Below are 26,121 nucleotides of genomic sequence, written 5' to 3' on the forward strand. Positions count from 1 at the left end.
TAAGGATGGTTTTGGTCTCTTGAGGAAGTGATAATAGATCCTCTACATTAAACCTTGAAAGGTCTTTTGATACTCCCTCTCCTTCTAGTGATCTTGGAGGGATTATTTCTTCCTCCGTTGTGTTGATAGCATGACACGCAACGACTTCTGGGTCTTCATCCTGATGATCACAAAGGAAGCTTTTTGGAAGGAAGTCTGCCAAGGTCACTAAGCGTTGAGGTCGAGAGAAATTCATGTCTTCATTATGTACGAGCTTAAGCTTATGAGTCTTCTTCTTTTTCTTATTCTTTTGAGTCTTATTTCCTCTTCTATAGTTTTGGTAAGAGCGAGACTCTCTTTGGGTCGGGATCGACTGTCTTTTCTTTCGGTGGGTCACCACTATCCACCCTTCATCGTCTTCTTCAATTGGTCTTTTCTCTCCTTGAGGATCCTCGTATGAGATTTCCTGAAAGAATTGGACAACTATAGGCTCAAAGGTCCCGAACTGGACCAAGCTTTTCCTTTGCTCAAAAATCAATCTCGACGAAGAAGCCTCAGACATTATCGTCACTTCAGCGTGGTTTGTTTGAGCTACTTCCTCCAAATCTAGCTCATCTTTTCTCACGAGCCAAACCTTAGAATTAGCTCTTCAGCACGAAGCATTTCTACTGGATGACTGAACCGATGACTTGCAGTAATTGGGATCATCTACCTTTCCTGCTTGCTCAGGTCGTTTACATTCTGGAGCTGGATCAGCTGCTTCTCTAGTAATTGCTCTAGCATGTCAGATATCTGAATCAGGAAATGGTAAACTTTTTCCTGCCTTTCTTTTAAAGTCAGACGTCGCCTTTCGCTTCCATCATCCTTCTTTTCAACCCTCGCTTCTTTCCTTTGGAGAATTTCAGCGGGTTGTGTTTACGACCATAGATTCTTTCGAGTGCTTTTCAATATCTTTTCAGCACCTTTCATCTCTTTCTTATCTTTCTTACTTCAGGAAAAAAAAATCTTTAGTTCCTCACTGGCGATGCTCAAACTCCATATCATGAGCTCGAGTTGCCAGTTCAAATGTGGGGCTTTATTCCCTGCAAAATGTAGAGGAGTCCCAGTGCATGCCTTGGGTGCACATTTCTACAGCCGACAGTTCGGTGACCGATCTTTACAGTCAAGACTTAGAGCTCTCCATCTATTGATGTAGTCGATGATGGTTCTCCCTTTCTTTGTTTCGTATTTGTAAGCTCCATCATGCTTACAGTACGCCTGGTGCTGTAGAAGCGATTGAGAAACTCCTTTTCTAGTTGTTCCCAACTCTCAATGCTTTCTGGCTCCAGATCAGTATACCATTCAAAAGCATTTCCTTTCAAGCTTCGAACAAATTGTCTGACTAGTTGATCTCCTCTTGATCCTGCATTCTCACATGTTTCGACGAAGTGAGCAACGTGCTGTTTTGGATTGCCCTTTCCGTCAAACTGCTGGAATTTTGGAGGCTGATATCCAAGCGGCATTCTCAAGTTGTCGATTCTTTTGGTGTATGGTTTAGAGTACATGAAAGAAGTCTGAGATGGGCCTCCATATTGTGCTCTGATGGAGCTTGTGATCATATCTTGTAATTGTTGAACCGAGAGAGAAGCCACAGAAGTTGATTGTTGTTGTGGCTGATTTTCTTGTACCACGTTCTTCCCTTTGTCATCAACTTTAACGACAGGAGTTTGACTCGATTCAGCAGTTTCACGAGTCTGCATCTGCTCCTTTAAAGCTGCAATTTCGTGGTCTCGTTCATCAACAACCTTCATCAGGAGATTAATTTTTCTCTCCATCTCCGCCATGGCAGTCTCGACTGCTACATCAGCCATCATGACGGACATCACATCTGGGTGTGCTTCTTTCAGTGACCTGCTAGAGGCAGAATCATAATCATTATATAGAGGATTTTCCTTGATGACAATTCCAGCTTTAGGAGATTCCATCAATTGCTTCAGGATGCTCTGCGCGATGGCGGAACCTTGGTCTTGCCCTTGGATGATCCCCTTGGAACGACTACGGGTGATAGGTCCCGTGTAGGTGTCGCTTGCAGCTGAAGATTTGGATGCAGCTTTCTTTGATGCCATTGATTTGCTTGTAGATCTAGATGATGAGAGAGAGATGAGAGGTAGAGATGGTCCCACTGGGCGTGCCAATTTGTTCGCACGAGATTTCCGGAGAAATTTAATTCGTGGACTTGAACTTGGGTTGATGTTGTATTTTTGTTGATTTGATGCGATGCGGTTCAATCTCTAGAATTTGATCCTCTGATTCTCTCTCAACTGTATGTCTACGCTTGATTTGGAGGAAGCGGAGCACGTGATGTTCTTGAAGTTGTTGAACGTCTACGCTTGATTTGGAGAAGCGGAGCACGTGATGTTCTTGAAGTTTGTTGAACGTCTACGCTTGATTTGGAGAAGCGGAGCACGTGATGTTCTTGAAGTTTGTTGAACGTCTACGCTTGATTTGGAGAAGCGGAGCACGTGATGTTCTTCAAGTTGTTGAATGCTTACGCTTGATTTGAGAAGCGGAGCACGTGATGTTCTTGAAGTTTGGATCTTGGAAGAAGTGATGTTCTTGAAGTTGGAGTCTTGGAAGAAAGTTTGTATCTTCAAAGCAGCTTCAATCTTCGAGGGTGGTCAACTTCAGAAGTTAGGGAGTCTTCTAGCTCTTGGAAGAATTCTCTCTAGATCTTCTAGAGTCAAAATTTTCCAACCCCTGCAAATGAGGAGAATTCCTCTATTTATAGAGTTCACTGGTGGGCTTTATGGGTTTTTGGTTGGTCCATGGACCAGACCCATGGGCTCAACCATATGGACTTAGGTTATATTTAGTCTTTGGGCTCAATTAAGCTTATTTTTTTTTGGCTTAATTGAACTAAAATGATTAACTTAATCCAACGATTAATATGAAAACATGTGGCATTATTAGAATGACCAATTTATTTATTTTAACTCTTTAATTTGGGGCATGTGTCAATTTTAATTAGTCCCAAATTTAATTATTTGTACTTTTCATCATTAACTTAATAAATGATGTGGCAACTTGTAATTGGTCTCAAAATTTCTTATTCAACAAACCCGTTTTTGAAGTATATGATAACTAAAATGATAAAAAAAAAAAAAGACACCAAAATGAAAACCTTTTGAGAGCACATAGATCAACGACACGAATCAAAATCGAAAGTAAAGAACCAAAAGTATTTGAACCTTAAATTTTCCACTATTTTGATTGTCGTAAAAAAATGAGTATAGTTTAGTGATAGTTAACATGTATATGTGTTTGTAAAAAGTTAGATATTAAAATCTCTGACACTTATCCCATGCATCCGTCCTAAAACATGTGTATATGTATAGATTACTCAACATCAACATTAATTGCGCATTAATAAGCCAATTCCATGAGTAACTTTTCCCCCCAACAATCAAAAGGATCAACTACAATAATTCTTCAATGCATCTACCGGCCTAACTCTAAATGAAAAAAAAGAAGAAGAAATAGGGTTGGGTTGAAAAATAAATGTTACTATCAATATTTTGAAGGGTGGGGCAAAAGAAATAAAATGAACTATAATTTTGATACCGCATGTTGTGGTATTTAATACATAAACATTATATTATACGGTAATATATTATAAAAAAATTTATGCATATTTGATTGTATCGATCATTTTGTAACTCATTTGATTGTCTAATCATAGTTTTAGTTTGTCATGTACTTAGTAAATACTTATCTTCACTTTTTTTAAAAAAAATATTTGATTTAAGTTTAAAGAGATACCCCACAAAGTCATCTTCAAGTCACACTGTCGAGAACTTAAATCTTCGAACATTCGAACATGGTTAGCTTAATCATGCACGACAAAATTACACGTACCTCCATCTAAAAGATTTAAAATATATTTTAAAATGTACTATTTTAGCTTTAGTTTTTTTCTTTTTCTTTTTTCCTTTATTATTATTATTAAAGTTTTAATGAAAAAAAGTGGATGAGGAAAACGCCCATTAAAGGGTCCTTTAGCTTTCTAATTAATAATAATAATTACAACTTTTATAATGATCTTAGGGTTAGGTTCAATGAAGCATATAATTAAAATAATGTTTTAACTTTTTCCCAAAAGTTAAAATAAAATACATTACATTTTTTATGATTGGATTTGCAATTCTTCTTCTTCTTCTTTCTTTTTAACTTAAAAATATTGTTTTGATCCAAACTATTCGTCCATAGACATTTTTTTAATGATTTGGATCTGATAGATTTGTGAACTTTAAAAATTAAGAATAGATTTTAAAATTTCTAATTTATTCTCAAGTTAATTTTAATATTAAAAAAAATCTAAGGTAGAAAAATTATATTAACATTTTTTTCTTTTATTTTAAAAGACATACGTCATTTTTATGGTTCATGAAGCTAAGTTGATTCAACTCATAAGCCAACATCGTATGAGGAAGAGGAATGCTCCCCGAAACTAAGAAAAATATATACAAAATTTGAGACCAAGCCAAATCTAGAACTTAAATTAAATTTTTTTGATTTATTATAATTATTTTTAATAATGTACATCAAATCAACCTTGATATATATATATATATGTTTGTAGAATTATGCAAACATTTTAGTTGATTACATGATAAGAAAAGGAAAAGGGGGAAAAGAAAAGGTTTGAGTTTGAACTTTTTGGTGGCTCAAGAAAAAAAATGATTTGAACAAAACTTAAATTGATTATATTGTTAAATAGTTCTCTAATTTCAAGGTTTGCCAACCTCACAAAATTTCAATACCATGTGGTCTCCTTTCACTTCCTTGGATTTCTAACCATTAAGAAATTAACAATCAATCAATTAACTTTTTAAATTAATTCCTAATGTGATTTGTTACAATAATTGCTATGTGAAGTTATTAGTTAAATTATAAATTCATAGTGATATAGTCAAATAGTTTATTTTATTCCTTAAGTTGTGTTTTAGGGATCAAAGTTAATTCACTTCAGCGAGAAAATCTACCTACTTCTAGAAAGATTTTACGAGTAATAATTTATGAACACACTTCACTAATCTAAAAACGCTTCCCCTAAAATAATTCTTATTGCTTTTGAAAATATCAAACAATATCTTCGTAAAATGTCTAAGAAGATAAATGACTTATTTTCATAAATTAATGATTCTTCAACGAACACTCGCTTGAAGGCGTCTTACCTTTTTATAAGAAGAAAGAAAATAGATCTTGTAAATATTTTAGGTTAAACAAAATTTTCAAATGAATTGGAGAAAGTTGGATGAAATTTGCTATCGAGTTAAATGAATTTTACTATATTTTGTAAATAGTTTTAATATTTTGATATTTTTGAAAATTATCTATCTCATAAATAGTATAGTGTGTTAAACTCGTGTACTTTTCAAAATAATTCTTATTGAAGAAGTAAAAATCATAAATAATAAATTCTAATATTTTTTAAATATAAGAATCCATTTAGCAATTTCGTTGTTTTTGAAAAGTTAAATTAAAAGCTTAATCTTTTAACTTGTTATATATATATATATATATATATATATATTTATGTGTAGTTGATCTAAAAAAAAGTTTAAGAGCTAAACTTGCAAATTACCATTTTAAAAATTAGTTTTAATTTGTTCTTAACCATTGTTATTTAAATATAGTTTTTGACTTAAAAATTTGATCAACATTGTAATTTGGTTTATGATTTTTTCTAAAAGTAAATTCTATAATTAACATTAAATTATTAGTTGACTAGAAATTATAATTTACCATTTAAATTATACCTTTATGGAAAAATAAATGTATTATCTTTTTATTATTTTTTTAAAAAATCTATTATTATTATATCTACTTTTAATTATTAATGGTTTAGAATTTAGAAATTAACTCAAGATTAAAATACAATCAAATATAACAATGTATTTTGTAATTAACTCAAAAATGAAAAAGAACAATAAAAGAAATCCGTGGGACTTAAAATTAAAAAAATATTATGGAACTAAAATATAAATTAAAAAAATACAACAACATACCTCTTCTCTAAGCATAATTGCTACAAGAATTTTCTCTTTCACCCACGAAAAATAAATGCCCGTCAAAGTCCACAAAAGGTCTAAGGTATATGTAGACACATTTTTTTGAGTCAATGATATTATCTACAAAAGTTATATGTCATAAGTACCTTTTCTCCAATGTATAATAGTTGCGTACTTGCGTCGGTGTACAAATTTTGTAGAGAAAATGATATCATCGACATATTGTCTTTTTACTGATGAGAAATCTTACGTGCCATATAAGTTATTCTTATAAATATAACCATTCTTCAAAATGCGGTAAAAAACATATGTTTGTCGACATTGCTTTTGTCGGCACAAGTGATTTATAGTTTTGTATATAAATTATAGTCATTAAATAAGCAATTTCTAAGCCATCATTTTCAATAGTACTTAATAATGCACGAACAACAATTAATCGAGAATTAAATAAATTGAAAAACAAATACAATATGGTAGATAAATCACTGATCAAATTTAGTCTTATAATGTCGATCTCAAGAGTATCTCAAGATCAAATATTTGATTTCTATATCTTAGCTTGTGGATAGTAAGAATTTAAAAAACAAAAAATTTAGACTCCAAAGAAATATTTTTCCCAATCTCTATAGACCACATGTGATGTGATTGAAAGGTTCATAAAGGAAAAATAAACCACACACATGCATGCATGTGTTTCTTTTCTTTCTCCACCCTCAATTTCACTTAAAATTAAAGTTTATTTCTTTTATTTTTGTTTTTATAAAAGAAAATCTATCTTTAACCCAAAAATAATAATAATAATAATAATTTTGAATTCAAAGAGCATAAAGATTTAAGATTGCATTTTCCAACAAACCCCTTAGTGAAATTTAATCGTACTCTCCATTGTACTTTGGATTCTAAACCGTCTTTGGAAGAATATAATTAATGGGAGCTATTGATTTTTGCACCATAATATATATAAGAATATAAACTATCACTATGTTTTCCTCCTACGTTAATAAGTATACTTTTATTCATATTTTTATCTTTTTCGAAGTTATAATAAATTAAACTATTTACAAATTATAACAAAATCTTGTATTCTATTAAAATTTTAAATTCTTGGAAGATAGTCTTCTATTTTATATATAAATGAATAAAAAAAAATAATAGGTTGAGATGATGAGTGTTCCAAAAAAAAATCTATTAAAAGATGGTTTAGATTTTGGTAGTCCGTTGTTTTTTAAATGCCTCTATGAACTAATTATGATAAAGGAATAATTTGTTAAATGTATACTAAATTAGTATAATATGTTTAAAACTAAGTTGAAAATCTAAAAGGAAAAGGAAAAACATTTTCGAGTTTCATATGGACGGATTGAGCAAATTCTTCCTATTTTATTAACTCTATAAACAACCAAAGGATTTCATCCTTTCAACAACACAGACAATAATGTCTGATTTGAACTCCGCCGTCCACGGCGCCTCCTCCCGCAACGCCAATCAATTTCTCGGTTCAGACCTCCAACTTCAAAACTTCTCACAAACCCATCTTCCCGATCCCAATTCTGCCGATTCAACCACTCCCACCACCGGCGGTTCATCCTCGCGCCGCCCTCGTGGCCGCCCCGCCGGCTCCAAGAACAAGCCAAAACCGCCGGTGATCGTAACACGTGACAGCCCCAACTCTCTGAGGTCGCACGTGCTAGAGGTTTCCCCAGGCTCCGATGTGGTTGAATCCATCTCGACTTACGTCACCCGCCGCCGCTACGGCGTTTGCATTCTCGGCGGCACTGGCGCCGTCACCAACGTCAACTTGCGTCAGCCGATGTCTCCGTCGGGTTCTGTTATGACTCTTCATGGAACATTTGAGATTGTGTCTCTGACTGGCACGGCGTTGCCGCCTTCGGGTGCTGGAGGGCTAACGATTTATTTGGCCGACAGGCAACGGCAAGGACATGTCGTCGGAGGAAGCGTCGTCGGGCCATTGAGGGCATCGAGTCCAGTTACACTGATGGTGGCATCGTTTACGAATGCAGTGTATGATCGGCTACCGGTGGAGGAGGCAGAGCCGCCGGTACAAGCTCAGGCATCGGCGTCGCCATCTTCAGATATTACTGGTAAAAGTTTTTAAATCTATCAGATTTCAATTTTATAAAATATCAAAATAAATATTCGATAAAATAATTAACAAATAAATAATTTTTTAAATTCACATAATAAGCAAAGAGTAAAAGAAAAGGAAAATTATAATTTGCTTAACATTTATAGTAAGAGTTAGGAGATGGCCAAAATGAGTTTGGGTTACCATATTGACATATCATAATAAGAATGGGGTTAGTGAAAAATAGTATCACTTAGCTATGCCCCTTGCTCTCGTTTTGGACTAATTTCAGTATCTTAGGCTTTCCATGTTAGCTAGTAGTTTTAATCAATTCCTAATATATGATTGAACAATCTTTCCTATAATATATGATTAAATACTAATTTCGATTTAACACTCATTTTGTTTAGTTATACCCAAGTCTCTCGAGAAAAAATTCTCCGATTATAATAAACAAATACACAATTTGTTTACATGTTACTTAGAAATGGTTGCAACTTTTTAAAGTTTTATTGCACTTTTTGAATCGTTACGAAAACAACGGTTGTTTGTGGCTCAATTGTAGTTTGAATCTCACTTCATAATTGAATATGATATATCGTGTATAGTGAAAATATGATTTATCAACATGTCAACAAAAATTTAATATCCTAATATTATAGGTGGAGGTGGCCAACTTAGGGGTATCGAAAGCTTCAACCTTCGTGACGATGGTTACGGTTGGAACAACAATGCATCAAGACCTCCGACAACACTCTGATAAAAAAAATGAGAAAAGGTTTAGAAGAAAATCAAACAAATTTTCCTAAGAAATTCGAACGCCTTTTCAATAATGGTCTCCAAAAATTCTTCTTTCACTTTTATTTTTTTTATTTTTTATTTTTATCAAATAGATTAATTAATGGAAGAGTTTATTTCAATATTTCTTTAACTAAATCATCTTTATTTTTCATGTTATGAGATTTAATTTATTTTTTTCCCTTCTTTTGATTATGTAAATGTTGGTTTTTTTATAGGATTATTATTTGTGAGAATTGAAATCACAAAGGCCTCACAACTTAAAGCTTAACTTTCTATTTGTCACACATTACAAAAATAACTATTTATATATATACAATTCTAAGTTATGTACACCAAGTAAAAATATCGTGGGGTGAAACATCGAACTATATCAAAATCTTTTAGAGAGATGATAGGCGCCGATACTTTATTCATAGAGTACAATATATCACATTCTTACGACTTATATAAACATACAACTTAAATTGATCTCAAGTGGCCATATAAGAGTTTCTATGTCACATTAGATTAATTTGACATGCTCATTCATCAAATGAGGAGTGTCAACCTTGGTAAAAGGCCAATGAGTTTTCTTTTTTTCTTTTTAGTTTTACTCGCCAAGCTATCCTCTTCCCTAGGCCCAAATGGGTTGGAGGTAGATTATGCCACATTCATCAAACGGAGAGGGTCAACCTTTGTTTAAGTTGAGCATGGTCTATCACTTTGGGCTTTGCGACCTAGACTCCCTTTCTTCGATGCTTAATAAGGACTCAAAAGGTGTGTGATATATTTTTGTCCAAGTTTTGTTCGTCTCTATGGTTATCACGGTATATAATCTCGATTTTTGTATACAAATAAGTACAATGTTGTAATCGCTTAACTTGAATTTATTGGTGGATTATCTTTCTTAGGCACATTGTCCTCTCGACAAAGGTAGTGTTGTATCACCGAACTGGGTCACCTACTCGTGTGTTTCTATTGCTTTTCTTTTAGTTGATTTGTTATTGTCTCTATGATTGCTAGGATGTGTTGTGTGACATCTCTAGCTAACTAGTGTGAAAGAACCGTTTTTCAAAATTTCATTACCATTTTAATGCATGTTTCATAGATTTTTCTAACAATATGATGAAAATGTCGATTCACCATTCGTTGAACCCATTAAAACCTAGGAAATATAGATGGACATGTGTGATGTAAGTTTGATACTATACTAACCACCTATAAACTACATCTTAGTTAGGTTTATTAAAGAAAGAAAATCTCAATATAATTTCCTCCACAAACACAATCCTTGAAATCAGTAACAGATCCTAAATTTAGGCTTCGATCAACTTTGTCTTTTCTCCACCGTTGGGTAAATCCGTTAATGGTATGTTCCAATAATTTCCCACCATTCCTCTCCTAAACATCTTGGAACAATGCTCCACCATTGATCCCAACTTCCCTTCCTTTGATTCCACAATCTTGTGATTTCAAACAACATTTCCCAGTTCTGTTCTTGTCTAGGCTGAAAAAGAAAAGCAACTTCAATTTTCTTCTTTCTTTCCTTTTTGTGGTGACAATATAGTAAAAGATGTGTTTTTACAGACAGGGACTAAAACGAAACTTTGATAATTGATAACTCAACAGAGAACTTGGAGCTAAGAAGTAAAACAATAATAAATGGCAAGTTTAACCAACCAACCATCCAAGAAAGCCATTCGCAGCCCGGGTGGGTCTACAAATGCTACGAGCAACCGGGGTTCAAGTGGACAAACAGTTAAATTCGCACGAAGAACGTCGAGCGGCCGATATGTCAGCCTGTCGAGAGAAGATCTTGACATGTCAGGAGAGATATCAGGAGACTATATTAACTACACGGTGCATATTCCTCCGACACCGGATAATCAACCGATGGAATCGTCGGTGATTAGCAAAGCAGAGGAGCAATACGTCTCAAACTCACTGTTCACTGGTGGATTCAACAGTGTGACACGAGCACATTTGATGGACAAGGTGATAGATTCACAAGTGACTCATCCACAAATGGCCGGGGCCAAGGGGTCTTCCTGTGGCATGCCTGCTTGTGATGGCAAGGTCATGAAGGACGATCGAGGCCAGGATATGACTCCTTGCGAATGCAGGTTGTAATTCCTCATGCTCGAATCTCTCACGTTTTTAACAACAATGATAAAGCATTAAATTTTGGTTTAAATTTCATAAGAAACTTAGAATGAAAATCCATCTATCTACTTAAGCTTTTAATCGTATTTTGAATGTTAGTTGTATTTGTACAGGTTTAGAATTTGTAGAGAATGTCATATTGATGCAGCAAAGGAAACGGGGCTTTGTCCTGGCTGCAAAGAGCCATACAGAACGGGAGACATTGATGATGATCCGAATGATTATTCCAATGGAACATTACAACTAAAAGGGCCAGATGGGTCTAAGGGTGGTTCACAAAACATGTCAATGATGAAGCTAAACCAAGGTGGAGATTTTGATCACAACAAATGGTTGTTTGAGTCAAAAGGAACTTATGGAGTTGGCAATGCATATTTCGATGACTATGATGGCGAAGACGACAAGTTCCGTGAAGGGATGCTGGAGTCGATGGACAAGCCATGGAAACCTCTTAGTCGAACATTTCCAATCCCGGCTAGCATCATCAGTCCATACAGGTTTCTTTCCTTTACATATTTGGAATGTTTTTGTTGATATGTTGACATGTTAATATGTTCCTACCAGTTTTCTTGATACTCAATTGTTATAAGATTAGAAGGTTTAATATGGTGTAAGTTGACTCGGAATTGAAATAAGTTTTTACTAAAAATTTTCATTGCTATATTACTATAAACTGAAATTTCAATATCAGCATTGTCATTGACATGCATATTTTAATCCTTTTGAAACATCTTGGGAGTAATAATATTGAGCTTTTTTTTGGGCAGGCTGTTGATATTGGTAAGACTTGTGGTGTTGGGTTTCTTTTTACATTGGAGAGTGCAACATCCAAATGAGGATGCCATATGGCTATGGTTGATGTCTATCATTTGTGAAATATGGTTCGCTTTCTCTTGGATTCTCGATCAAATTCCGAAGCTATGTCCCGTAAACCGCGCTACTGACCTTCAAGTCCTTCACGACAAGTTCGATGCTCCATCTCCTTCAAATCCCACCGGTCGTTCCGATCTTCCGGGAGTTGACATGTTTGTATCCACAGCAGATCCAGAAAAGGAACCAGTTCTTGTAACTGCCAATACCATATTATCCATTCTTGCAGCTGATTATCCAGTTGAAAAACTTGCTTGCTACATCTCTGATGATGGCGGTGCCCTCTTGACGTTCGAGGCAATGGCAGAGGCTGCGAGTTTTGCGGATTTGTGGGTTCCATTTTGTCGTAAACACGATATAGAGCCAAGAAATCCCGAAAGCTATTTTAGTTTAAAAGTGGATCCAACAAAGAACAAGAGTAGATCAGATTTTGTGAAGGATAGAAGGAAGATCAAGAGAGAGTATGACGAGTTTAAGGTTCGGACTAATGGGCTTCCCGACTCAATTAGGAGGCGATCAGACGCTTTCAATGCAAGAGAGGAAATGAAAATGTGGAAGCACATGAAAGAAACAGGGGCAGATGCTATGGAGCCAATTAAGGTTCAAAAAGCAACATGGATGGCTGATGGATCTCATTGGCCTGGTACTTGGGTTGTTCCATCCGGTGATCATTCTAAGGGTGATCATGCAGGAATTCTTCAGGTATAAACAAAAAATAAATAATTCTAAACCAAAAATGTCAAAGATGTGGGGCATGTTCTTGAATGATTTGTAAAACTCCTTTTTTCTGTCGATCAATATTTTTTTATCTTTATATTTACCAGGTGATGTTGAAGCCTCCGAGCCATGACCCATTAATGGGAAGTGCGGACGAAAAGATCGTAGACTTTACAGATGTTGACATTCGTCTTCCGATGTTCGTGTATGTCTCTCGTGAGAAACGACCCGGATACGATCACAACAAGAAGGCAGGTGCCATGAATGCCCTTGTAAGAGCATCAGCTGTGTTATCAAATGGTCCATTCATTCTCAACCTTGATTGTGATCATTACATTTATAATTGCAAAGCCATCAAAGAAGGAATGTGTTTCATGATGGACCGTGGTGGAGAAGATATTTGTTACATTCAATTCCCTCAAAGATTTGAAGGTATTGATCCTTCTGATCGTTACGCCAATCATAATACTGTCTTCTTTGATGGTAATATGAGAGCTCTTGATGGAGTACAAGGTCCGGTGTACGTCGGAACAGGTTGTATGTTTCGTCGTTTCGCCCTCTACGGTTTTGACCCGCCGCAACCTGATAAAACTAAGCCCAAAAACGATTCCGCCGAAACACAGCCTTTGCGATCTACTGACTTTGATCCTGACCTTGACGTCAATTTACTTCCCAAGCGTTTCGGAAATTCTAACATGTTGGCTGACTCTATACCGGTTGCCGAGTTTCAAGGACGACCTCTAGCTGATCATTCTGCAGTCAAGTATGGACGCCCTCCCGGTGCCCTTCGTCTTCCTCGTCCACCCCTTGATGCTCCAACTGTTGCTGAAGCTGTCTCCGTAATTTCTTGTTGGTATGATTCACTCTTGAAACTTTTTAAATGCTCAACTTTCAATTTGTGTCTAATATATATCTTCGATAAATAAACACAAACTCAAAAACTTATGAACTAAACTTATAATTTAACTAAAATAATCAAATCATATTGCTTATTGTCGTCTACATATATGGGTAATCCATGAAATAGGTACGAGGACAAAACGGAATGGGGGGAGCGAGTTGGATGGATTTACGGTTCAGTGACGGAGGATGTGGTCACAGGCTACCGTATGCACAACCGTGGATGGCACTCAGTTTACTGTATCACCAAGCGTGACGCCTTTCGTGGGTCAGCTCCTATCAATCTCACCGATCGACTCCACCAAGTGCTCCGGTGGGCAACAGGTTCGGTCGAGATTTTCTTCTCGAGAAACAATGCCTTGTTAGCATCGAGACGCTTGAAACTTCTGCAACGACTCGCCTACCTTAACGTCGGCATCTATCCCTTCACGTCCATTTTCCTCATCGTCTACTGCTTCCTCCCGGCGCTGTCACTATTCTCCGGGCAGTTCATTGTCCAGACGCTCAATGTCACCTTCCTGATCTACCTTCTCATCATCACTGTTTGTTTAATCTCTTTAGCCATTTTGGAAGTCAAGTGGTCTGGCATCGGCTTGGAAGAGTGGTGGAGAAATGAACAATTTTGGCTCATTTCAGGTAAATTAGGAAACTATTAATAATGATTCGAATTACATCTTTCATCTCTCAACTTTCTTTGACAGAGTTTTTGACATTTTAAACTTGTTAATCTCAGGCACATCTGCTCACTTGGCGGCCGTGGTTCAGGGTTTGTTGAAGGTGATAGCAGGGATTGAGATCTCTTTCACACTAACGTCAAAGTCGTCCGGGGACGACGTGGAAGACATATACGCAGATTTATACCTAGTGAAATGGACATCATTGATGGTTCCACCAATAGTGATAGCAATGATGAACATAATAGCAATGGCTGTAGCATTCTCAAGAACAATCTATAGCTCAGTGCCACAATGGAGCAAGTTCATAGGAGGAGCATTCTTTAGCTTTTGGGTGTTGGCACATTTATATCCTTTTGCAAAAGGATTAATGGGAAGAAGAGGAAAAACACCAACAATTGTGATAGTATGGTCAGGTTTAATTGCAATTACACTATCTTTGTTGTGGATAGCAATTAACCCACCAAAACCAAGTGCTGAGGATGCTGCTGTTGGAGCAGGAGGAGGGTTTCAATTCCCTTAAATATATATATTGGAAATTAAATAAAAAGAGAGAGAGAGAAAGAGAGAGAATTTAATGTTTTTTTTTTTCTTAGGGTTTGGTGAATATGTGCATTGAAAAGGGTTTGTTTTTCTTTTTGTTCCTCTCTTCAAATCTTCAAGTGGATTGTGTTTGAGAATTAAAGGAGACGAAGAAGAAGATGATGAAGGGTATAAAATTTAGATATACTTTTTGAAAATTAAAGATTGTGTGTAAACTGAAGAATGTTGCTATTTATATAATGTGAATCTGTAATATATATTTTGTTTCTCAAATCTCACTTGAAGATCATCTTCAAGAGGTTGAATTCTGTTTATTTGAACACTTCTTAAGTTTTTTTTTTTAATTATTATTATTGATTAGTTTCATTTCATGGGGGTATATACAAATGAACAAATGAATGAAAAGGTTATAAGTTTGATAAATGTTTACTTCTTTTTTCACACAAAATAGCTTTTCAAATGCTTTCATAAAGTTGATTTTAAAGTGTTTCTATTGAGTTCAAAATAGTTGTTAGGTTTTACGTCTTAAAAGTACTCATGATATGATTTGTCGATGTGTTAAACTACTATGTTATTCAATAATATGGTTGTTGAGGTATTGTTTTATAAGTTGCTAATTAGTAAGAGATTTACTCGTTATAAACTCTAAACTCAATAAACTAAAAATATTTCTCGACTATAGTATACAAATACTTGAACTTTATGCAGTGACATAAGAGTGGTTCATGTTCGAATTGATAGTCTAAATGGTGTATAATATAGGAATAGGGTTAGACATCGTCTTTTATTCTGAAGATATACTTTGATAATCTAAATAACTTGGTCTTTAGTCCTAAGCTAATTGTGAACTCTTGTTTATTCATAATTACTTTTAGATCTGCAAAGATAAGGACAACTCAATAGTGCTGAATCAATATAAACCTTCCAGTTCAAAGGAAATATTAGGTTAGGACCTGGGACATAAAATGCAAGAATGAAATTTACTCCTACCCACTTCTAAGAGATATAGTAGAGAAAGGTTGTTCCCTTAACTACTAACTCTAAGACTTGAACAGGGAGCCCCACCCTCTTATTGGCGTGAGGAATTCTATTTATTGGTTGAACTATAAATTCATTGTTCATTAGAGGATCAATATAGGTTTAAGGAACAAAATGTAATATCGAAACAGTATTTTGACCCACCTGAAATTACGAACAACATTGTGAATGGTCAACTTACTAATCATGATTATATAAATTAATTTAAACAATATCTTATATAATTAATTATTACAAATTGAGAGAGAGAAAAATGATATTTAAATAAGACTTATATATTAAAAAATGGAATAGAGATTCTAATTAGGTCAACTTAGATTGATATGGATTCATGGTAGAAAATAAATAATATAATATTAAAATAATTAAATAGTTTAATTAACTATATATTATTTTATCATTATTTAATTAAAATAATTTAAAAATAAATAATTAATTAGATTTAAATAAAAAAGGAAAATATAAAATTTTCAAAATTGAAAGTTGATTTCTTGAAAGTCAAAATTGTTGACTTGATTAAGTGGGATTTTTCCAAAGATGAATGAGCTTAATTACTACCTAATTGAGTGAGTTGTTGATTTACCAAATTAAACTCCACAAATCCCACTTAATTAATTTAGCAAGATTAAGAGCTAGTTGTTTATGCAAATTAGTTTGCATCTAAATTGGCTCTACAATGATCACAGTAATGAGATGAGGTCGGCCGTCTCGTGGATGAAATTATACGGATGTAGCTAATTTCTGTAAACGTTGTAAAACCTTTTTTTTTGCTCCTAGAGAATATATCAACAAAACAAAAACTCATTCAATTGTTATTTTGACATCCTAGTGATTATTTTGTTTGGAAAAAGAAATTTTCAAGTTGTATTTCTCTCCTTCATTTATAAAAAGAGATTATTTTAGTTGGCAAGGTGATGATCCATTTTTAGTTAAAAAAAAGTAAGTGACGTATGTTTACGATGAAAAAACAAAACTAGTGTACATGCAGCGCATCACCACTATAAAGCTATTGCCACACAACGACAACGTTTTCAACGACATTATGCGAAAAACCACAAACTTTTATAGACATTTTTTGAACTTTGATGTCTTGCAAGTGACAGTAAAAGAGATTTTTTTACACCAAATCTAAACGAATTGTAAGAAGCGGTAATATTTATAAAAAAAATAGTCGAGATTTGATTAAGTTGGTTATATTTACGAAAAGTAAACAAATAATAATAATAATAATAATAATGGTTTTTTTTAAAAAAAAGAAAAGTTTGGTGGAATGTGTCAATCCAAATATGGGTTTCAATTATTTTGGAAATGAATCAATCTTGCGTTGGTGACGGCATACGAACTTTTGAGAGAGTAATCGGCGAACTATTGGAACAAAAACCTCTTTTAAATTTTGAAACCTCGAGGCTGTGATTCCATACGAATAATCCATCGCCAATCTCCAACACTCCCCGCTTTCTCACCGTCTCTTTGCGATCATCGTCCAATTTTCCACTTAATTCACGGGTATTTTTCATCTTTCACCTCTCTTTCTTCATCTCTTTCTCTCCCTCTACTAACCCTCTTCCCTTTCCGCTCCTGATTAACCCCCAATTTCCGCGCTTCTTTCGATTTCCCGGCAAAATTCAATTCATTTTCTAGGGTTTTCCAACCCAGGAACCGGAACCCTTTAGTGGGTTATGCTTGGATTTTTATTATCTGGTTGTTGATTGAGTAGTTTCTGGGAAAAGTTGGAGATTTTAAGTCTGAATTGATCTTTGAGTAATGGGTTTTGGTTGTTTTTGTGTTTTGTTTAATGGGTACTGCGGCTTGCACTCGAATATGAGATGAGATGGCTGTTTATGTTCTTTTTCTGTCTTCGCATGCTCTTGTTGTATGGTAGATTAATGGGATTGGGGGGAGTGTTGTTTTGTTGTTGCCGAGTGACTTATCTCTTCTAGTCATAACTTTTACTCATCTGGTTGGAAAGGGTGTAGAGTTTGCAGTCCAAGTTCTAGTTGAACATTCACTGTGTTTCACATGGATAATGAGGTGATTGAATTTGATATTGGATTGGGAGGTGGGAGTGGGAGGGAGGGAGATGACTATTCTATGGGTATGGTACACCATTCCATTGAGGATGAGGAAATGGTTGATAGCCCTCCTCTCAGCAGTCTTGGTGGTGGTGCTGGCAGTGGTGAAATATATCTTCCTGAGGGTGATCTTTTGGATCTTGAACCTTATGAAAGAATGGAATTCGAGTCTGAAGAAGCTGCCAAGGCTTTCTACAATTCATATGCTCGACGTGTTGGGTTTAGTACTCGTGTCAGCTCCTCCCGTCGGTCTAGGCGTGATGGAGCGATTATACAAAGACAATTTGTTTGTGCCAAAGAGGGTTTTAGGAATTTGAATGAGAAACGAACTAAAGACAGAGAAATTAAGCGTCCTCGGACGATTACAAGAGTGGGTTGCAAAGCATCCTTGTCTGTAAAAATGCACGATTCTGGAAAATGGGTTGTCTCTGGATTTGTTAGAGAGCATAATCATGAGTTAGTTCCTCCTGATCAGGTGCACTGCCTGCGGTCTCATAGGCAAATATCAGGTCCAGCAAAAACCTTAATTGATACTTTACAGGCTGCTGGGATGGGTCCTCGTAGAATTATGTCAGCATTGATAAAGGAGTATGGAGGAATCAGTAAAGTTGGATTTACAGAGGTGGATTGTCGCAATTATATGAGGAATAATCGCCAAAGGAGCTTAGAAGGAGACATTCAACTGCTTTTGGATTACTTAAGGCAAATGCATTCTGAAAACCCTAACTTCTTCTATGCTGTGCAAGGTGAGGAGGATCAGTGCGTTGGAAATGTCTTTTGGGCTGACCCAAAAGCTCGGATGAACTATACTTATTTTGGTGATACTGTTACATTTGACACTACCTATAGGTCAAACAGATATCGTCTGCCCTTTGCTCCATTTACTGGGGTGAATCACCATGGACAGCCTGTTTTATTTGGTTGTGCTTTTCTAATAAATGAATCTGAAGCATCGTTTAATTGGCTATTTAGAACATGGCTTTTGGCAATGTCTGGTCGTCCACCTGTGTCAATTACTACTGATCACGATTCAGTAATACAGTCAGCCATTACACAAGTTTTCCCTGAGACCCGTCACCGTTTCTGCAAATGGCATATTTTCAAGAAATGCCAGGAGATGCTGTCTCATGTGTTTCTTAAACACCCAAGCTTTGAAGCTGACTTCCACAAATGTGTAAACTTGACTGACTCTATCGAGGAATTTGAGTCCTGCTGGCTTTCACTTGTTGACAGATATGATCTCAGGGATCATGAATGGCTTCAGACAGTTTACTCTGCTCGGAGGCAGTGGGTTCCAGTGTATTTGCGGGATACGTTTTTTGCTGAAATGTCTATTACACAGCGAAGTGATAGCATGAATTCATATTTTGATGGGTATGTGAATGCTTCAACCAATTTGAGTCAGTTTTTTAAACTGTATGAAAAAGCCTTAGAGAGTCGGAATGAGAAAGAAGTGAAAGCAGATTATGATACAATGAACACTTCCCCTGTTCTAAAGACACCATCTCCAATGGAAAAACAAGTTTCTGAGCTTTACACCAGGAAGCTATTCTCGAGGTTCCAAGAGGAGTTAGTTGGGACGTTAACTTTTATGGCATCAAAAGCTGATGATGATGGAGAAATTATAACATATCAAGTGGCCAAATATGGAGAGGATCATAAAGCACACTATGTGAAATTTAATGTTTTGGAGATGAGAGCAAGTTGTAGTTGCCAGATGTTTGAGTTCTCAGGTCTTTTGTGCAGACATATCTTGGCTGTCTTCAGAGTGACCAATATTCTTACACTTCCATCTTATTACATATTGAAACGATGGACAAGAAATGCAAAAAGTAATGTGGTATTGGAGGATCATGTGAATGATATCTACAACAACTATCTTGAATCCCATACTGTGAGATACAATACCTTACGCCATGAGGCTTTTAAATTTATAGAGGAAGGAGCAAAGAGTGTGGATATGTATAATGTGGTTAAAGATGCCCTTCAGGAGGCTGCTAAAAGGGTTGCTCAAACAACAAGGAATGATGGCAAAATTTCTATAATGAATGGGCGAATTAAAGTGGACCCTGTAAATGTCAAAAGCTATGCGAATCATAGTAGTAGCAGGGATCATGATGAGAACTTGAGTAAAAATATGTCTGAGGTAGGTGCTCACTTTCATTTGTGTCTCTTGTTTGTCCTTTATTTTATTGGAATTTGTTGTTTAAGATTTCTATATACAAGGAAAGGGAAATTTCTAGTCCTTTTAGCATCTTACAATTTAGTTTAGTGGTGGATGGAGTTTGTAATCGTGTTTTCTTTCAATCTTGCTTTTACACTTATTCCAACTGATCCGTCTTTAACAGTATGGTTGGTTGGATCTTGCAGTATGGATTAGAGTTTGATATATGATAGAACTAAAACCTGCATCTTGTTCTAGCTCTCACTGCGTAATCGGGGACTTGCTAGATTTTGAGTTTCTTAGTACTACACAATACTTTCTCGTGAAATTTCTTTCTGTTTAGGACTGGTATTTGGATAGTGTGTTTATCCTAGTTTTTGATAGACTGATCAGTCAGTAATAAACATGTACTTACTTCAATATAATTTCATTAATTTGTTAATTTTGATTGTGTGTATACTTACTGAACGCATGGAATTGGGTGGTTTGTTTTCTGTTTTTCTATTTGTTTTCTCTTTTTGTTTGCCCGGGTTAGAAATCAAGCTTTCATAATGAAAATGAAATGTACAAGGGCATATAAAAAAACAACCCTACACATATTTCTGAACTACCTGCAAGAATGGACTCTAATTCATAAGAATAACACCAAGCTGATAATGAAATCACTTTGTATTTTTTTTTTTTTTAATGCTTCTCTTTAATCAACCTTCATCCGAGTTTCATTATTGGACTCTGAGTGCTGGCTGGGCAATCTTTCATGGCAATCTTTCATTCACTTGCGTGTCAAGACATGCATGATTTTCTTCTGACATATTTTTACTCTTGAAATTCTTGGCAGGATGAGTTGGACAAAAAGATCAATGAACTTACCAATGAATTGGAGTGTGCAAATCGCAAGTGTGAAGTTTATCGGTCTAACCTTTTTTCAGTGCTGAAAGACATTGAGGACCACAAGTTGCAATTGTCTATTAAAGTGCAGAACATTAAAATTAGTATGAAAGACAGCATTTGAAGGTGTAGTAGAAGTATATAGTGAGTCTTTGTCTCATCTCAATGCCAAATATTGTGTGTTTTTAACCTAGGTCTCATTGAGAAGTATCTTAGTAATGGGGATGTAAATTTGTTTTTGTCGAGTAATCGGTGCTCCTACATCTGTATGCAACAATTAAGAGGTGATAGTTTGTCGATTTACTGTCCCGGAGATGGATGACCACGTTCTATTTTCACTGCAAGCTTTTTCTGGCCATCCAATGGGGTCCTCTTTGAAGTTTATGATACTCTCTCACTGGTACCAGAAACATCTTGTTAATCTTCTTGTTCATCGATTTGAGTCCGAAAAAGAAAACTACACGTAATAGTTGCTTCCCAATTCGATTTGCTTACTTTAGCCTTTTATGATTTTATCTGATCTTATTTTATTTGAGATTTTCTTCATTTCATAATTGATGTTGATTCTGGATTTTCCTTATTTTGATCTTGTAGGGGGAGAAAATAACTGGTTTTGAAGACGATAGTGCCAATGTTCATTTTATTGATGGCTAACCTTTTCAGATCAGGATCCTTGCTCGGGTCAGCATCTTTTTCTATATCAATTTCTGAGGTGAAAAATGCTGTGATATATATATATATATATATATATATTTCTCAACCCCCACCCCACCCACCTCCCCGCCACAATTTCACAGGCATGATTTGGCTAGGAAATAAGGAATGCCAGATGCCCTTCAATTGAATGTACAGGAAATTCTTTGTAGATTTGGTGGTGATTTTGCTCTATTGATGAATTAGTAGCAAGTCTATCTAGGAAGATGTAATTGGCAGCTGCTCAGTGGTAGCAAACTAGCTTTAGTTTTATACCATTTTCATCGATCTTTCTTTTACATTTCACTTGGATTGTTTTTCCTGGGTGTGATGTTCATTTTCTGGTTCCAAATAAGTTAGGAGTTCAAATTTGACCCAAATAACCAAACTGACAAGTAAGAAGAAACAGGAAGAATTAGATCTTTCTGGAGACAAGATGTTCTTTTTCTTTTTTTGTGGGACTGAGAGCTGAACTTTTGGCCTCGAAATCGATAGTAATAAAACATTAGGTTGCATTGAACTGTAATTCAACCCACGATTTGTTTGTTGTTTTCTAGAAAAAGATGGTTAAATTAATAAATTCATGGATTTTGTTTGACTTTGATTTGATTTGATTTGATTTGGGACAGAGCACCCTCTTGTTTCAGTGTACTAAATGTCCATCAATCATCAGACAAGATCTGATGTCTAATACATCTTGGAATTAGAACGTCCTCGTAAACCCCAAAGGTGGCCAGAGAGTCATTGAGTCGAGCAAACGAGGATTGTTAAATAGGGAAAACCTTAACTGCTGCATTGGGTTGTACCCAATTTCTTTTTTGCTGCCCAGCTGCACTCTTTTTTGTTTTGTGCAGCTCGGCTGCTGTCTAAATGTAAACGTGCCCACGTCAGGTAAAGAAGAGGAAAGTAGAGGGTTAGATAGATTGCTTAGATTAAATATGACATATATGATCTCACAAATAACACAAGAGATTTACCAAATCAACTACTAACTATATGGTTCAAATTATTAAAGTAATTTATTTTTTGTGTTACAACAAATGCTTTGTATATCTGAAGAGTAACAACTTTTACCTCTTTTACCTAATGTTGAAAGGGACTATTGGAGGCGTTGAGTTGAGCTATTTCACCGTTCTAGTGTTTTGCAAGGCAGTTTCTTCATTTCTACTAAAGCAAAACAGAGAAAGATAAATATTCTCTCTATCTTTTTTTTTTTCACTTGAAACCAATCAGTGGGCAGAAAGTTAAATAATAATATGATAGGATTGTTGAAGTGAAGAATTTGAAGCAAAGCTCTTGAAAATGAAAGCTTCGCTTTGAATTTCAGGTAGAAGCTGATAACTCAAGCTTTGTTTTTCTAAGATAAGGATAAAATCCAAAGAAAAAATTCCTAATGTTTTGCTCTAAACAAAGAAACTAAAACCACTTCAAAATTCTATCTAACATTAGATTAGGATAAACAAAAATATAAAAGTACAATAAAATGCTCTCTGAGTTCAATTTTGGTCAAAGGAATAAATCAAATATCACATTTTAAAAGTGATATTTATTAACTAAACCAACACCTTCTTCCATGGAATCAGATTCTAACCAATTTCATCTTCTTCTCTCAATTCTACTTTCTTCATCTTCATAATTGCACATACATTGCCAAGTTATTCTTGTACTTGTAAATTCTAAGCAAAGTATCTACTTAGATGATTACTTTGAAAAAAAAAAGACCAAATTTGCAAACGACACCCTTATAGTTCAAGTATGGTTATAGTAGTAATTACACTTTCAATCTTTCGATTGTAAAAATTGGATCCTCGAACTTACAATATCGTTGTAGAAGTTGGACCCCTAAATGAGGATCGGGTTCAATTTTAACATTATTTGTATAAGTTTCATGTCTCGATTCTTATAATCAAAAGTCTAAGGGGTATAATTACAACTATCATCTTGCTTTAAGGGTGGTTTTTGCAATTTTTTCAAAATATACCCACTTTTTGAAGTATTCAAATACAAATCAAACTGACACTTCTAATCCTCATCCACGCATTTATAAAACTATTACTCTTCCTGTTGTTGTTTTGTTCATTTCCTTAGAAATAATAATCAAGAGGAAGCAAGAAAGAAACAATAATGAAGATTGAAAAAGAGATGTTTCATCCAATTCATCCATGGCACAAGCTTAAGCTGAATCACACTGATACCCCTTTCAACTGTAGTGGTTGCCATGAAGCTGGCATTGGTTTCAATTACCAATGCCTCCAATGTGACTTCACCTTGCACAAGCTTTGTGCCATGGCACATCCCAAGATCACTCACCCTTTCTACCCAAAATGCACTTTTGAATTCTATTCTTCCCCGCCCGGTGCATGTGCCAGGTACTGTGACGCTTGTCGAAACGACGTTTCAGGGTTTGTTTACCATTGTAAGCGTTGCGGTTTCGATCTCCACCCTTGTTGTGCAAACCTCCCTCAAGTCCTTGACGATGGTGAACGCAACCTTTACCTTAGTTTGAAGCTCTCGGGGCCGTGCCACCGATGCGGAGGCAAGGGACCAGGATGGTCTTACAAGTCTAAATGCAGGAATTATAACCTTCATTTGTCATGTGTGAAGGAATTGCTAGTAGAGAGCTGGCAAGCCATGTACCTAAAAGTAGACAAGAACAAAGTCATTGAGGTTCAAACAAGGATTCCAAGCCTTAAGGGGACACTCCTAAATAACCAAAGGGAAAGAGGAAAGGTTGAGCAAGGATTTCAGATGGCGGGTCGTGCCGTTCGGTGCATCGTCTCCGCTATGCTCGGTGACCCAACGTCCATGATTGCTGCTGTTGTTGGTAGCCTCATACCAAAGTAGAAAGGAGAGGCAAAATCATGTACGTAATTTAAATTTATGTGGCTGTGTTGATGCTTAGCCTTGTTTGGTTTGTGTGTGTAATGTTCATAAGATATATTGTTGGTGAAAAAAAGTTATTTCTTTGTTTTTTTATTAAATTGCTTTTCATTTAAAAATTCTTTCTCCCTATCTTTTATCCAATTAGTTTAGGAAAATGATCGGTAAAATCGAGAAAAATATTTACGAATATAACAAATGAATATCAATGATATATGATACTGAAAAAGACATTTATAAAAGTCTATCAATGTTTATATTATAGATAGAATCTAAAATTTTGTTATATATATATATATTGAGATTATTTGTCGGATGACATTGAAAATTGTGTAAAATACCATAGAAAGTTATTATGAAAAGAATTTATAATGTGCTTTTGTCCTTTTGTGTACTTTGATAAAACATCTTTTCTTAGTTTTGTAACACGTTTTAAACATCGATGTGAAAAGCAAACTCGAGATGCCAATTTTATGGAATTGTCGCTATAAATCTTTGATATAATATTAATGTGACACATGGATATTTCAAGAAAAAAAATACTAGAATGAGTATTTTTAAAAATAGCAAAATAAATTAAAATATCTACTAGTTATAGCAACATTATGGATTATATCAATAATAGTTTTATATCAATGTAGCTTATTAATGACTATCAATGATAGAATTTGTTTTAGGTTGTAAATATTTTATCAAATCTGCTATTTTTGAAAAAAAAAATCTTATTAGAAATATTAAATTTAAAGTTAAAATATCATCTTGGTTCTGTATAGTTTGAAATTTGTTCAATCTTAGTCTTTATGTTTTTAGTAAATTTTAAATTTAGTCTATGGAAGTTGATTTTTATTGAAATTGATTAAATGAAGCATAAATAATAATTTATGTACAAAGAAATCCAATATGTGAATATATTTGTTGAATGAGAAATTTTGGTCACTTGAATTTAGCCACGTTATCTCAACTAAAATCGAGTTTATTGTAAAAATTATTATTTGAATCAATTTGAGTAATTAGAATTTGATAGACCCAATTCAATTAAAGCCTAGAACAGAAGATCAAGTCAAGAAGGAAGGCAAATGAGTTCAAGCCCTCCAATAAAATCTTTAAAAAAGTAGAGGTCTTCCCCTTTCATTTGAGAGGGAAAAAATTGATAATAAAGTGACGAAGCTCTGAAGATTTGAATATTCAAGTTATTATCGATCTTGAGATTTTCACTTTCTAAAAAATGGAAAATTTAGAAGATTAAACACTTCTTGAATCCGAAAAGAGTAAAACTCAAATTGAACTCAAGTTTGCAACCCTTTGAAGATCAAATACTTGGAATGCTAAAACCTTCCTGAATTCTAAAAGATTCACACTCAAATTGATCAAGACTTGCACTCAAATCATAAAGATTGAAGTTTTTTTGAATAAGAACGATCAAAACCAATCAATAAACCGAAGAAAGATCCAAACTCAATCAACAAGTCAAAAAATGATCCAAGCCGATCAACAAGCCAAATAGGTCGATCGGAGCCGATCCAAGAAATCAACAAACCCATAGGCCAATAAGGATCCTTAAGCCCAAAGACCAAGAAGATCACCAAACTTGAAGATTAAAATTTATTCTTTTAGAAAAATGATC

At 34.9% G+C, this 26,121-nt stretch overlaps 4 protein-coding genes across 5 annotated transcripts; all 4 read left to right on the forward strand.

Moving 5' to 3' along the window:
* The first annotated feature begins 7,359 nt into the window (after positions 1–7,359).
* Positions 7,360–9,972, forward strand: LOC101213839 (AT-hook motif nuclear-localized protein 25). The gene is made up of 2 exons (XM_004144580.3): positions 7,360–8,131; positions 8,778–9,972. Exons 1-2 carry the CDS (start codon positions 7,465–7,467, stop codon positions 8,873–8,875), a joined length of 765 nt encoding a protein of 254 aa, XP_004144628.1. The 5' UTR covers positions 7,360–7,464; the 3' UTR covers positions 8,876–9,972.
* A 217-nt stretch (positions 9,973–10,189) lies between these two features.
* Positions 10,190–15,035, forward strand: LOC101217993 (cellulose synthase-like protein D4). The gene is made up of 6 exons (XM_004144516.3): positions 10,190–11,018; positions 11,172–11,555; positions 11,826–12,630; positions 12,753–13,498; positions 13,673–14,181; positions 14,279–15,035. Exons 1-6 carry the CDS (start codon positions 10,558–10,560, stop codon positions 14,740–14,742), a joined length of 3,369 nt encoding a protein of 1,122 aa, XP_004144564.1. The 5' UTR covers positions 10,190–10,557; the 3' UTR covers positions 14,743–15,035.
* A 2,065-nt stretch (positions 15,036–17,100) lies between these two features.
* Positions 17,101–22,212, forward strand: LOC101218471 (protein FAR1-RELATED SEQUENCE 5). 2 transcript variants are annotated; one of them, XM_004144518.3, is made up of 3 exons: positions 17,101–20,018; positions 20,875–21,324; positions 21,519–22,212. In XM_004144518.3, the coding sequence occupies exons 1-2, from the start codon at positions 17,820–17,822 to the stop codon at positions 21,046–21,048; spliced, it is 2,373 nt and encodes a 790-aa protein (XP_004144566.1). In that variant the 5' UTR covers positions 17,101–17,819; the 3' UTR covers positions 21,049–21,324; positions 21,519–22,212. The 2 variants fall into 2 exon arrangements, with proteins under 2 accessions (XP_004144566.1, XP_011658644.1); XM_011660342.2 differs by having other exon boundaries at positions 20,875–21,387; positions 21,519–22,205.
* A 1,257-nt stretch (positions 22,213–23,469) lies between these two features.
* On the forward strand, positions 23,470–24,616 carry LOC101218937. The gene has a single exon (XM_004144520.3). It carries the CDS (start codon positions 23,742–23,744, stop codon positions 24,459–24,461), a length of 720 nt encoding a protein of 239 aa, XP_004144568.1. The 5' UTR covers positions 23,470–23,741; the 3' UTR covers positions 24,462–24,616.
* The last annotated feature ends 1,505 nt before the right edge of the window (positions 24,617–26,121 follow it).

This window comes from Cucumis sativus, chromosome 7 (assembly GCF_000004075.3).
Source record: "Cucumis sativus cultivar 9930 chromosome 7, Cucumber_9930_V3, whole genome shotgun sequence".
Classification (NCBI taxonomy): domain Eukaryota; kingdom Viridiplantae; phylum Streptophyta; class Magnoliopsida; order Cucurbitales; family Cucurbitaceae; genus Cucumis; species Cucumis sativus.

What these genes read in the sequence shown, in the direction of transcription:
- LOC101213839 (XM_004144580.3), top strand. Translation starts at nt 7,465, where the DNA reads ATGTCTGATTTGAACTCCGCCGTCCACGGCGCCTCCTCCCGCAACGCC. An exon ending in GCCATCTTCAGATATTACTG is followed by an intron (nt 8,132 to 8,777) that starts GTAAAAGTTTTT and finishes CTAATATTATAG; the next exon opens with GTGGAGGTGGCCAACTTAGG.
- LOC101217993 (XM_004144516.3), top strand. Translation starts at nt 10,558, where the DNA reads ATGGCAAGTTTAACCAACCAACCATCCAAGAAAGCCATTCGCAGCCCG. An exon ending in AGCATCATCAGTCCATACAG is followed by an intron (nt 11,556 to 11,825) that starts GTTTCTTTCCTT and finishes TTTTTTGGGCAG; the next exon opens with GCTGTTGATATTGGTAAGAC. An exon ending in GTCTCCGTAATTTCTTGTTG is followed by an intron (nt 13,499 to 13,672) that starts GTATGATTCACT and finishes TCCATGAAATAG; the next exon opens with GTACGAGGACAAAACGGAAT.
- LOC101218471 (XM_004144518.3), top strand. Translation starts at nt 17,820, where the DNA reads ATGGATAATGAGGTGATTGAATTTGATATTGGATTGGGAGGTGGGAGT. An exon ending in TGAGTAAAAATATGTCTGAG is followed by an intron (nt 20,019 to 20,874) that starts GTAGGTGCTCAC and finishes AATTCTTGGCAG; the next exon opens with GATGAGTTGGACAAAAAGAT.
- LOC101218937 (XM_004144520.3), top strand. Translation starts at nt 23,742, where the DNA reads ATGAAGATTGAAAAAGAGATGTTTCATCCAATTCATCCATGGCACAAG.